This window comes from Muscardinus avellanarius (genome assembly GCF_963383645.1).
Source record: "Muscardinus avellanarius genome assembly, chromosome: 2".
Taxonomy (NCBI): domain Eukaryota; kingdom Metazoa; phylum Chordata; class Mammalia; order Rodentia; family Gliridae; genus Muscardinus; species Muscardinus avellanarius.
In genome coordinates, this window is record NC_137787.1 from 28,599,287 (window position 1) to 28,611,801 (window position 12,515).

At 41.7% G+C, this 12,515-nt stretch overlaps 1 protein-coding gene across 1 annotated transcript in view; it reads left to right on the forward strand.

The window, feature by feature from the left end:
- Positions 1–1,896: 1,896 nt before the first annotated feature.
- The window catches only part of ACADL (acyl-CoA dehydrogenase long chain), a gene marked incomplete at both ends in the record, with an annotated part of 48,143 nt that continues 37,524 nt past the window's right edge, over positions 1,897–12,515 (forward strand). The window contains 4 exons of the mRNA XM_080689334.1: positions 1,897–1,967; positions 7,585–7,740; positions 10,270–10,407; positions 12,226–12,390. Coding sequence (XP_080545460.1) covers positions 1,897–1,967; positions 7,585–7,740; positions 10,270–10,407; positions 12,226–12,390 — 530 coding nt within the window. The remainder of the gene's footprint in view (positions 1,968–7,584; positions 7,741–10,269; positions 10,408–12,225; positions 12,391–12,515) is intronic.

Sequence of the window (12,515 nt, forward strand, 5' to 3'; positions counted from 1 at the left end):
TTTTGTGAAGTTTTGGTCATTCTTATCTCTGAACCTTGGAAGAGCTGGTGTCTTTTTAGGAGCCTTGGAAGTTAATTAGTATTCATTACCCCTCAGGAAATTAAGTTTCTTTACTGAGGCCTCTTCCCTACCTGCCTACTTCTCTTCTACCTCCTCAGCAGGGCGCCCCTGGGTTCGATCCCCACTACCAAACCCAACCTAAAACCCAACTATTGGTGAATTGCACTTTCGTTTTATTGGCATATTGAATTGCTTTTAACTCTTGCATAAAGACACTTCTATATGGAAAGCCTTAAGGGTCCAAGTCCTTGAAAACGGTACTTGCCTAGTGTCTACCCTGTAAAGAAGTTAACTTTTCTTTCTTTTTTTCTTTTCTTGTTTCCTTTTGCAGCACTGGGGATAGAACCGGTGCATTTACCATTATTGTACCAGTATTGGGAAAGGGCTTCAAAATGTATTTGAAAATAGCTTTGTTATTAATGTGCCAGTATTAGGGAATGGCTTCAAAATGTATTTGAAAGTAGCTTTGGTATTAGAAAGCCAGAGCTTGGGTGTGGGAGGCACTCAGACAGGGAAGGGACCCTGGAGAGTTCCTGGTAGCAAGGGTGATTAGCAAGAAACTAGTGGGAGCCCAGGGCATTTTGCATTTTAAAGACAAGTTTGCATAGTAAATAACCTCTAGTAGGCAAAGCTAAAACTCCCCCAGGATGTGGAAGGAGGGCACAGCCTTCAAGAGATACCTGCCATACCCCCACATCTTGGAGGTCTTAAATATTTGAGTTTACACCTATAGGAAGAAGACTTTTGGTCAGAAAGGATGTAAGAAAGCCAATCCCTACATCAAAATACTTGCCCCGGAGTCTAGTCGGGTCAGAAGATTATTGGTTGAGCAAGATAAAAGATCATGTATCTTTATAAAAACTGTTCTGTATCCAAAAACTTCAATAACTTATTTTCAAGTTGCTCCACTGCATTTATTCCTTTAATACAGTGCTATAACTGTCCTATTTTTCTGCCTTTGTAATAACAAAATTGCTTAAGTTTATAGCAAAAAAAAAAAAAAAGTTTTGGCTATTCATTACAGCGAGAGAGACAGAGACAGACAGACAGAGAGTTAGTTAGTTCTGGCTATTATTTTCCAAGATAGCTAAGAACAAGAACCCGTTACAGTTTCAGAGCCCAACGGGGGCAGCATAACAGTTTTACCATGTAATAATTATCATCCTTTATTTTGAAACCGGTTTTCACAGAGTTGCAAAGGGCCTCCCTAAGTGTCAGCTGAGGCTGTCCGGGAACCACGATCCTCCGGTTTCAGACTCCCAAATGCTGGGATTACCAGCGTGCACCGTGGACCACGCCCGCCTGGAAGTCAATTTCTAATGTCATCAAGTTCCCCGCACCTTTGGGTGGTGGCGCGTTGGGGTGCACGGGCGGTTGGGGGCGGCAGGGAACTTTAGAGCCCGGGGCGCGAGGGCCCGGGCGGAGGCAGCGGAGGTTCCGGGGCGAGCGGGGCCGGGGGCGAGCAGGGCCCGGGGGTGAGGGTGAGCAGGGCCCGGGGTGAGCAGGGCCCGGGGTGAGCAGGGCCCGGGGGCGAGCGGGACCCGGGGGTGAGGGTGAGCAGGGCCCGGGGTGAGCAGGGCTCGGGTGAGCAGGGCCCGGGGGCGAGCGGGACCCGGGGGTGAGCAGGGCCCGGGTGAGCAGGGCTCGGGCGCGGGGGCCCCGGCGCAGGCGCGGCCCGGAAGCGCGACCTTTATGGGGCGCCCGGGGCGTTCTCGGCCTCCGCCCGCTCGCGGTTGGCCGCCGCCGAGGGTCCGCCCTCTCCGGTCGCCGCCCGCCCGCCCGGGCTGAGTCGGAGCCGCGTCCGAGCCGGAGTCGCCCTGCCGCCCTGCCGCCGCCATGGCCGCGCGCCTGCTCCGCGGGTCCCTGCGCCTCCTGGCCGCCCGCCGCGCGCCCCCGCCCGCCGCCAGGTGAGTGCGGCCGCCGGCCCGGGCCTCCCTCGGGGCGGGCGCGGCTTCCCCGCCGAGCCGGGGACCGGCCCGCGGGGCGCGGAGGAGGGGGCCGGGGGCCGGCGCCGTCCCCCAAAGCCAGGGCCCCGAGGCGCGCTCCGCCCGGCGCGGCCCCGGGACTCGAACCCGGGCCCAGCGCCCCGGGGCGCCCGAGCTCCGCGACCTTTGCCCCAGTGGGCGCCGCCGCGCGGCCACCTGACCGTGAACTCGGCGCCCGGCGGGAGAGGAGGCCGAGCGAGCCGGCCCGCCCGACCCCGCCGGCCCGGGAGTCGGCCTTAAGCTCCTAGCAAATCCTTTGGCCGCGTGCTGCCGAGGGATTAGAGACGCGAGCGTCTAAAGCGACGGCAAAAGTGGTGCTGGAAGAGATCAGCAGTTGCAGATAGCCATCTGACGCGTAAAATCCATTCATTGGTAAACACACTTAATGAGGGTGACCTGACAGATGAACACGCTGATTAATTACCACTTTGTTATGGAGTCCTCAGGTGAGGCCTCCTCGTGCTGCTTGTTTTTCAGGAGAGGTTTGGGAAGGCTTCACCAGGAGGTGACTTTAGGACACTTGTACTTTTTTTTTTCTTCTTCTAAGTTCTTCTCCAGAAGTCCTAAGACAGTGATCCTTAAACTTTTTTTTTTGGTTTCAGGACTTCTTTATGCTCCTAAAACGAGAGGACCCCCCCCCGAAAAAAAAAAAAGACCCAGTTAGTTATTTGGGTTGAAATATGGGATGAATGTCTGCACTCACAAAAAGGAATATTGGAGAAGGGAAAACTCGAGGAGTCCTTTGAGTGGGTCAGAAGCAATCACTTTTATTACAATAGGCTTCTTTCAGTTTCATGTGCATATGAATCACTCCAAGAGCTTGTTAAAGAGTCTGGAGTGAGGCCTAGGATTGTGTTTTTATAACCACCTCCCAGTCATTGAGGAATGTGCATTTATCTCCTTTTTAGAATGTAAATGAGGCATTAAAATATCCATGAGAGCCTACCCTGGCAGTTTAGGAGTTAATTGCCACAGTGCAGAGCCGCCCCCTCCCCCTTGAAATGAAAGGACCGACCGGGTAGCTGCCCTTAGCTGCTCCTTCCTATTGCTGAGAATGGAGGTTGAGGGCCTGCCCCTGGCCCCAGCAGGAGTGAGACTGACCGCTGCAGTTAACACAGCCTAGTTAGTTAAATGTACATGCGTGTATTTTTTACCTTTGGTCCCACTGTGCCTCTTATAGAAGCTGTTTTTTTTTTTTTGGGGGGGGGAGTCCCAATCCCCAGAGATAGAGATTGGAGAAAGAAAAAGGTCTCCTTTAATCTTCCTCAAAGTTGGCTTCAAATAAACCTGTTTTCCTCCCCAACCTGTATCCCTGAGTTTTTCTGGAGTGCAACTAGCACTAAAACTCTTGCCCAGGTTTCTGTGGGTGTGGGTAAAGGCCAGTTTGTTCAGTGTAGTTTCTTGGTCTTTACAGAAATGGTTATGTTCCTGCCAGCTTGCCGCCTATAAGTTTTTCTTTTTGGGGTACTGGAGATTGAACCTGGGGATTCTACCTTTGAGCTACACCCCTAGACTGATTCTCTTATTTGGAAACAGGGTCTCATTAAGTTGCTGGGGCTGGCTTCAAACCTTTAATATTCCTGTCTCAGTCTCTCAAGTACTGGGATTTGAGCCACCAACACCACAACTTCCTAGAGTTTTGATTCTTTTCTCTGTATGTATTCTCTCTTGACTACCTCTGACAGACCTCAAAGTCTTTTTTTAAAATTTTATTTATTTTTGTATTTCTTTTGCTTTCCTGTGTTTTAATGTATTTTACTTGTAAATATTTTAAAGATTTATTTAAAGCTGGGTGTGGTGGCACACACTTGAAATCCCATTACTTTGAGACAGGAGAATAGCTGGTTTGTGGCCAGCCTCAGCCACTTAGTGAGGTCTTTCCCAACTTAGTGAAACCCTGTTTCAATATAAAGAATAAAAACTAGGGTTGAGATGTATAGAATGCACCTGGGTTTAATCCCCAGCACTGAAAAAAAATTAAATAAAAAAGATTTATTTAATATATGAGATTAAAAACTTAAGATCTAGGCCGATTTGCCTGTAAACTCTGGTTCTATTATTTACTCACTATATTGACAAGTGAATCAATGTCATAGTGCCCCTCTTTCACAGTCTCAACATTAGGATTTTTCCCCCCAGGAAAAATCCTAATTATGACTAGGCAAGATGGTACATGCCTATAATACCAGTACTATTACGTGGGAGGCTAAGACATGAGGATTGCAGGTTTGAGGTCAACCTCATTAATTTAGCGAGACCCTATTTCAAAATTAATAGCCAGGTGTGCTGGTGTATACCTGTAATTCCAATACTTGGGAGGCTGAGACAGGAGGATCTCAGGTTTGCAGCCAGTCTTAGCAACTTAAAGTGAGGCCCTTCACAACTTAGTGAGATTTTGTTTCCAAATAAAAAATAAAATAGAAGCCAGGCGTGGTGGCACACACTTGTAATCCCAGCGCATGGGAGGCTGAGACAGGAGGATCGCACAGGTTCGAAACCAGCCTCAGCTACTTAGTGAGGCTTTTAGCAACTCAGTGAGACCTTATTTCCAAATAAAATATAAAAAAGGTCTGGGAGTATAGCCCGGAGGTAGAAAGCCCCTGGGTTCCATTCCTGGTAACACACACACACACACACACACACACACACACACACACACACACACAAAATAAATAAATATATAAATAAAATAAAATAAAATAGGGCTGGGGTATAGTTCAGAGGTAGGATGCCCCTGGATTCAATCCCCAGCACCACATAAATACATACATACCTACATACATAAATTTTAAAATAGGATTGAAGATTGTAGTTCATGGGTAAAAGGTCCTTGGATAGTTCAGTCCCCAGTAAACACACACACACACACACACACACAATAACAACAAGTATGGAAAATCTATATGGAAAGATGCATTGTTTATCGTTTTATTTCTTCCAGCAGGAAATTGGAACGAATCTTTTAAAATACAGAGATAAAGTAAATTCAAGTTGATTTGATACAAGAGCCAATGGTCTAGATGTCCCCCTGCATATCCTGGTATTCTTCATTCTGACCTGGTCAATACTGGTCTCACTGATCCCAATCCAGTGACAGCCTACTTCCTGTTTCTAGAACATACCAGACACCGTCCAGACTTACGGCCTTTGCTTTGGTTCTTCTGTCCTAAATTCTTTTGTTCTGCTTGGCAAACTCTGACCTTGGAGGATCGCCCTAGATCTCACCTCTCTAGTTTAACCTACCTGACTGCATGGTTTGGTACCACAGCCTCTGCCCAGTCTTGCCCAAGACACAGGCCTCTGAGTCCTTCTTGACTCTTCATGGCACTTTTCACTTTCTAGCATATTATATAGATTTGATCTACTATGTTTGTTATCATTATTACTTGATCTCCTTTTGCTAGAATGGATCTTAAGTTCTATCCGTATATCCTAAGATCAGGGCCTGGCAGAGTAAGCCCTCAGAATTTGTTAACTAAATGAAAAAATAGGTTATTTAAAATGATGATTTAGGTGACAGTTTTAGCCAGTAAAATAAATAAAAGACAAACCAAGTATAAAACCTAATATTATATGTTCACAGCTAATGGTTATTGTCTAAAAAGCATCTTGGAGGCTAGGCATGTAGCTCAGTGCTAGAGTGCTTGCCAAGCATGTGTGAAGATCCCCCAAATACACACACACACACACACACACACACACCCCTTCTAAACAATAAACAGAGCAAAATGACACTAAGTGGATATTATATCCATGAGTCAGCTTGGGCTGCCACAATAAAATATTTTGTATTTAGTAGCTTAAAAGAATAAATTTTTCATCTTCCTAGAGGCTGAGACATGGAACATCAAGGTACCACCTGATTCAGTTCCTGGTGAGGGCGCCCTTTCCTTGGGGGAAGGAAAGACTTCCTTCCTCTTTTATGAGAACACCAGTCTTAGGAGCTTAAAGAACCCACCTTTCTGATCTCATCTAACCCTAATTACCTCCTAAAGCCCTGTCTCCATATCCAGTCACATTGGGGTATAGGGCTTTAACTTATGAATTTAAGGGGGGCACATTTAGTTCATAGCATTAAGTAGAGAAGCAAAAATGGAACTAGAACAAAAGGATACATGGGGATTGAAATAAATGCCAACAAGACTAATTAATAAGTAGTATATTAAGCTGATTAACTGTGACTTTTTTGTGTGTATATGGTACTAAGGGTTGAACCCAGGGTCATTCTACCTCCTAACTACGCCCCTAGCTCTTTTTAATAATGATTTATTTTGAAACAAGTCTTTCTAAATTACTGAGGATAGCCTCAAACCTGAGATCCTCCTGTCTCAGCCTCCTAAGTACTGGGATTTCAGGTTTCACCACCATGCCCAACTGATTTATCTTTAAAGATGATAAGTGGAAGCTGGGTATGGTGGTACACACTTGTCCCAGTATTTAGGAGGCTGAGACAGAAGGATCGAAGGTTTGAGCCTCAACAAATAGTAACTCTTGTCAAACCTAGTGAGAAACAAAAATAAAAAATAGGGTTGGGGTGTAGCTTGAAAACTTACTATACCTGGGTTCAATCGCCAGTACCAAACATTTTTAAAAAAGATGTTAGGTGAGATAGAAACATTTTAATGTTTAGTTTAAAGCTCTCGGGTGGGGGGGCTTTAAGTCTAATTTATACAAAGTAGGTCCTTTCTAGACAAAGACTTGGGGAAAAAGAAACTATAAAAAAAGGAGAAACCTAAATTAGAATTTCATTGAAAATAGAAAAATATATATGGGCAATATTTAGATATATGATCAAATGTTTTTTAGATGTGATCTGGAAAATATACAATAAATGCATAGAATTTCAGCATTCAGGAGAACTTACGGTGGGGGGAACTGAAAACCACTGAACTAAAGGAATTGCAGAGTTTAAGCTTGTGTCATGGGTAGAATGGGAAGAATATGGGTGGGAGGAGGAGAGAAGAATTTAAGACCGTCAATTCTTGAAGGTCTTAAATAATTTCATGCAATGTAGGTTGGTGGGCATTTTGATTTGTATTTAGGTTGACTCTGCAGTACGGCGTCACTTTCACATAGTCCATATCCTATACACTTGCCATTTGAAATTATGTGATTCTATGAAAAGACTAATTTTTTAGAGTTTACATTATTATAAACATTATATATGATGTGAAAAGTTATCAATAGCCTGGTGTGGTGGCACACGCTTGTAATCTCAGTGCTTGGCTTAAAATATTAGGATCGCAGGTTTAAAGTCAGCTTCAGCAACTCAGCGAGGCTTGCATCACTGTTTCCAAATACAAGAATAAAATAGGACTGGGGGTATAATCCTCCTTGGGGATTGGAAGTGGAGACTGAGTTGAATAATGATAAGGTACTTCTGAGTCCCAGTGTGGTGAGAGACAGCCTCGCAAATGTGGTGATGCTCTAAACTGTCTGTTGGGAAGATATCGGGGTTCCTTGTTGTTCCATAGCATTTATTTGGATATGAAATATTAACAATTCACTTAATTTTCTTAATGCATCTTTTTTTTTAAAGATGTTCTCATTCTGGAGGGGAAAAACGTCTGGAACCTCCTTCTGCTAAAAAATTAACAGATATAGGAATCAGAAGAATCTTTTCTTCAGACCATGACATTTTCCGGGAAAGTGTAAGGAAGTTTTTTCAAGAAGAAGTGGTTCCTTATCATGCAGAGTAAGCACAAATCTTTTTATCCTTCAATGTAATATACAAAAAGCACCATTTCTTATACATATATATATATATATATATATTACAGAAAAATAGTGTTTGGTGTTTTATTAATATCCTTACTGTAAGTTCATTGCTATAGTACTGTAAGATCCTAGGATTTTAAGTTTGTTCATAAATTCTTAAAACAACTAGTTTGTTTTGAGGTAGGGTCTTATTGTGATTCCCAGGTTGGTCTCCAGCTGCTGGGCTCAAACCATCCTTATTCCTCAGCCTCCTGAATAGCTGGGACAACCGGCATGGATCATCAGACATGACTTTCTTAAATGAATTTTAAAATGTACAATTCAAGAATGAGAACATTTAAAATTTTGTAGTTTAAGTCAGGCATGGTGGCATGCGCTTGTAATCCCAGCGTTTGGGAGGCTGAGACAGAGAGGATCAAACAGGTTCAAAGCCAGCCTCAGCTACTTAGTGAAACTCTCAGCAACTTAGTGAGACCCTGTTTCTAAATAAAGTATAAAAATAGGTCTGGGAGTGTATCCTGGAGGTAGGATGCCTCTGGGTTCCACCCCAAGTACCACACACACACACACACACACACACAAAAAAAAAAACTTTGTAGTTTAAGTATTTACCCTAAAAAGTATTTTTTAAACTATGGTTAAATAAACTACTCTATTTCATATTCTTTTTCTGTTTTGTGAATGGAAATATGGAAACGCTTAAAAGACCAGTGTAACACAAATGCTAGTAGGTGATTGGCCATCTCTTTTTTTTTGGTGGTACTGGAGGTAGAACCCAGAGGCTTTCTACTTCTGGGCTATACTCCCAGATCTTTTTTATATTTTATTTGGAAACAGGGTCTCACTAAGTTGCTGAGAGCCTCACTAAGTATCTGAGGCTGGTTTCGAACCTGTGCAATCCTCCTGTCTCAGCCTCCCAAGCGTGGGGATTACAAGTGTGCGCCACCACGCCTGGTGTAGGTGATTGGCCATCTCTAAGTATTTTTACTAATGGATATTTCTTGATTAATTACTGGTTACCTTATTGACAAAAAATATCATTTTTGTTAAAATAGGAATTTGTTATGTTTTTAAAATTCACTTATATTGCCAATACTTGACTACTTTTGTATGATTTTATTATATTTAAAAGAGTTTTCATCAAGTTTTTTTGAATACTTGGTTAGAATGACCAAAATTAGTTTAACTGTGATGCTGTGACGTGTGTGTGTGTGTGTGTGTGTGAACTGTGATGCTGTGACGTGTGTGTGTGTGTGTGTGTGTGTGTGTGTGTGTGTGTGTGTGTGTGAAAAGCAACCAACTTTTTAAAGACAGGAGAAATGTAAGCCGGGCATGGTGGCACATGCTTGTAATCATAATACTTGAGAGGCTGAGACAGGAGGATTGCAGGTTTGAGTACAGCTTCAGCAAGTAGTGAGACTCTCATCAACCTAGTGAGACACTGTTTCCAAACAAAAAAATAAAACAGGGCTGGGATGTAGCCTGAAGGTAGAATGCCTCTGGATTCCATCCCTAGTACCAAACAAAAAAAGAAAGTAAGAAAGGAAGGAAGGGAAAGAAAGGAGAGAGAGAGAGAAAGAGAGGGAGAGAGAGAGATGTAGTTTATTTTGTTAAGGGAGAATCTTCTTTATTTCTTCATTGTTTTGAATTTTGTTTCAGAGTTATTGAGACCTCATAGTAAAAATAATAGAACTCAACAGATTTTGATCCAAAAATAAAAATATCCCCAAATCTATGTTAGGCAGTAACTACATCAAAGCACACATGATAATTAAACTCTTCTACATTTCTCATGGTGTCTGTTATCTACCTTTAACATCTTTCTGTGTCTGTCATTTAAAACAAAACAAAACACCCAGGCATTTTCTGATTCTTTCACTATCTTTAGCCACCTTTTTCCTCATAGCGGTGTTTCCAGTTTTCATGAAGCGAAGCTGGGCTAGGGCTGTGCAGCATTTGGAGCACTAACCTGGGTTCAATGGTGGAGGGGGTGCTGAGGGCCCAGAGCACCATCTTCTTTACAGAAATTCATTTGGTTTGACAGGTCTTTGCTGCAAGGTGCTTCTCTGCTTTCCTGTTTTCCCTATTTAAATGTGATGGGGTTGTTTAGTCTTGTCATCTTTGATATGCTTTTCTCATAAGCTCAGCATTTGAGGAAGTCTGCAGAGGAGAATCATCTTTACCAGACAGACAGGTTGGGCAAATTCCCCTGACTGCATGTCACACTGAGCTTGCACCTACCAGCACCAACTGAGCGAAACTCTCAGTGGGTGTAACTTTAGGTCTAGTAACTAGTCCAGGAGGGGTCAGAAGGTGGCAGATACGAAATAAGAGAAAAGAAGGACAAATGATAGAAGAGACAGATGCAAATAGAAGAATATGGCTAGTGTCTGCAGTTACTTTACATTAAGGATGCATTTCTGAACAAAATCACATGTAAATTCAAAGCGAAGCCATTTAAATGATTTAAAAGAAGTTTGTCTGATTTTAAAATATGCATCTGCAGGTGGGAAAAAGCTGGAGAAGTGAGTAGAGAGCTTTGGGAGAAAGCTGGAAGACAAGGACTGCTTGGCGTCAATATTGCAGAGGAGCATGGCGGTATTGGTGGTGATTTGTACTCCACCGCTGTTGTCTGGGAAGAGCAGTAAGTATGGAGGTGTCTGAAGTTCAGTCTTGCTTTGAGAGCTCATCTTTCTGAAATGATAAAGTGTTTTCTAATCTTCTTAGAAAAGTGAAAATTTAGTGTCAAATTTGAAAGATAATACCACTTATATACTTTGGTGCAGTTTTTGAATGTGGGATGGTAAAATCCTTGTGTGGGTGGGTGGGTGGGTATTGGAGATTGAACCCAGGAGCCCTCTATCTCTGAGCTACACTCTAGCCACATTTTATTTTTTAGTTTTAAACAGGGTCTTAGTGAGTTGTCTAGAGCCTCACTGAGTTGCCGAGGCTGACCTTGAACCTGTGATCCTCCTGTCTCAGTCTCCCAAATACTAGACTTGCAGGCATTTGTCCCCATATCCAGAAAAATCTTCTTAAGTCATTGAAATAAGTGCTATTGAAAGTTAAAGAGACAACTTCACTTCTGTTGGCTTATATGGTTGCCCCCCCCCCCTTTATAAGAAAAAGATTTGAAAGAGAACAGCAAAATGAAAAAATATTATCATCAACTATAAAAGTTGAATGTGTAAGAGCAAATAAAGATTTCCACTAAAATGGGCAAGAGATCTGAAGCAACAGCTCATTAAAAAAAAAAAAATGCAGCCAGGTGTTGCAGTGCAGGCCAATAATCCCAGTACTTGGGAGGCTGAGACAGGAGGAGCACAGGCTCATGGCCAGGCTCAGCAACTTAGGCCTCCACAACATAGTGAGACCCTATTTTAAATAAAAATAAAATAAGGCTGAGAGTGTAGCTCTGAGGTAGAATGTCCCTGGGTTCAATCCCCAGTAGCACAAAAATAAAAAATAAAAGAAGGAAAGGAAAGGAAGAAAGAAAGAAAGAAAGGCATTTAGACTTTTTAAAAATGAAAATGTTAATCCTTACTAACAACCAAATTTAAATTAAGTTGAACAGGAGGTACCATTTTGCATACTTATAAGATTAGTGAAAATGACAAGTAGGAATATTCAGTGTTGACAAGGTTGTAGTAAAAGTGGCATATTCATACACTATTGGTGACTTAAATCTAGAAAAATAAACAATTGGGGTATTTAAAAGGAAACTATGTGAAAAATAAAAAGGTTCTTGCTCTTTAATTATTAATTATTATTGTTATTTGGGAGAATTTATGTTAAGAAAATAATGTAATAAGAAAAAATAGAAACTATATTAAAAATCACTGTCATGTTAGATCATATTTCCCCAATTTTGAAACAATCTAAATGCCCAGAAAATTATGAGACATAAACAACCTGGAATATTTTCCAGCTTCTTAAGATTATAATTATAAAACCTATGTGAAAAAGACAAATTTTGTTGTGTCATATAATTTAAGAAAATAGCAAAATATAACATTCAGTTTGCATATATATTCTAATGTTAGAATATATAATATATATATGTAATATATATTTAAATATTAGAATATAGAAAGGTAGTTTTCCATAAAACAAATTGTTATGTGTTGGGGTAATTGTAATAATTGTAGGTAGTCAGTATTTTGTTTCTCGAGTCATTAAATAAGTATTTATTGAGCTATTAGAGTACTGTTATGTTAGAACAGCAACTAAAAGATTAGTAAAACCATTTAGGAAGGTCATTCAAAGGTTTGCATGGCTATTATTACACACTACTATGATAAAACTTAATACTTTGTTATTATACACAAAATTAGGCTATTATTACACACTATGATAAAATTTAATACTTTGTTATTATATGAGTCATTTGAAAATTAAAGAAACACAAGAAGAACAAATTAACTATTTTATGTCTTAAATTTTTTCTTCTTTTTTTCCTAAGAGCATATTCAAATTGTACAGGCCCAGGTTTTAGTCTTCATTCAGACATCGTTATGCCGTATATTGCAAACTATGGCTCTGCAGAACAGATTAAGCGCTTCATCCCTGATATGACTGCGGGCAAGTGTATTGGTGCCATAGCAATGACAGAGCCTGGGGCTGGAAGGTAAGTCAGCATTCAGTTGCTTTTGAATTGTTGGAAACAGTGCCCTAAGAGCAAACATTCTCAGTATATTCAGCTTTGTCTCTATGGGTTCTGCATTGGTGAGTTCACACAACCTCAGGTTAACA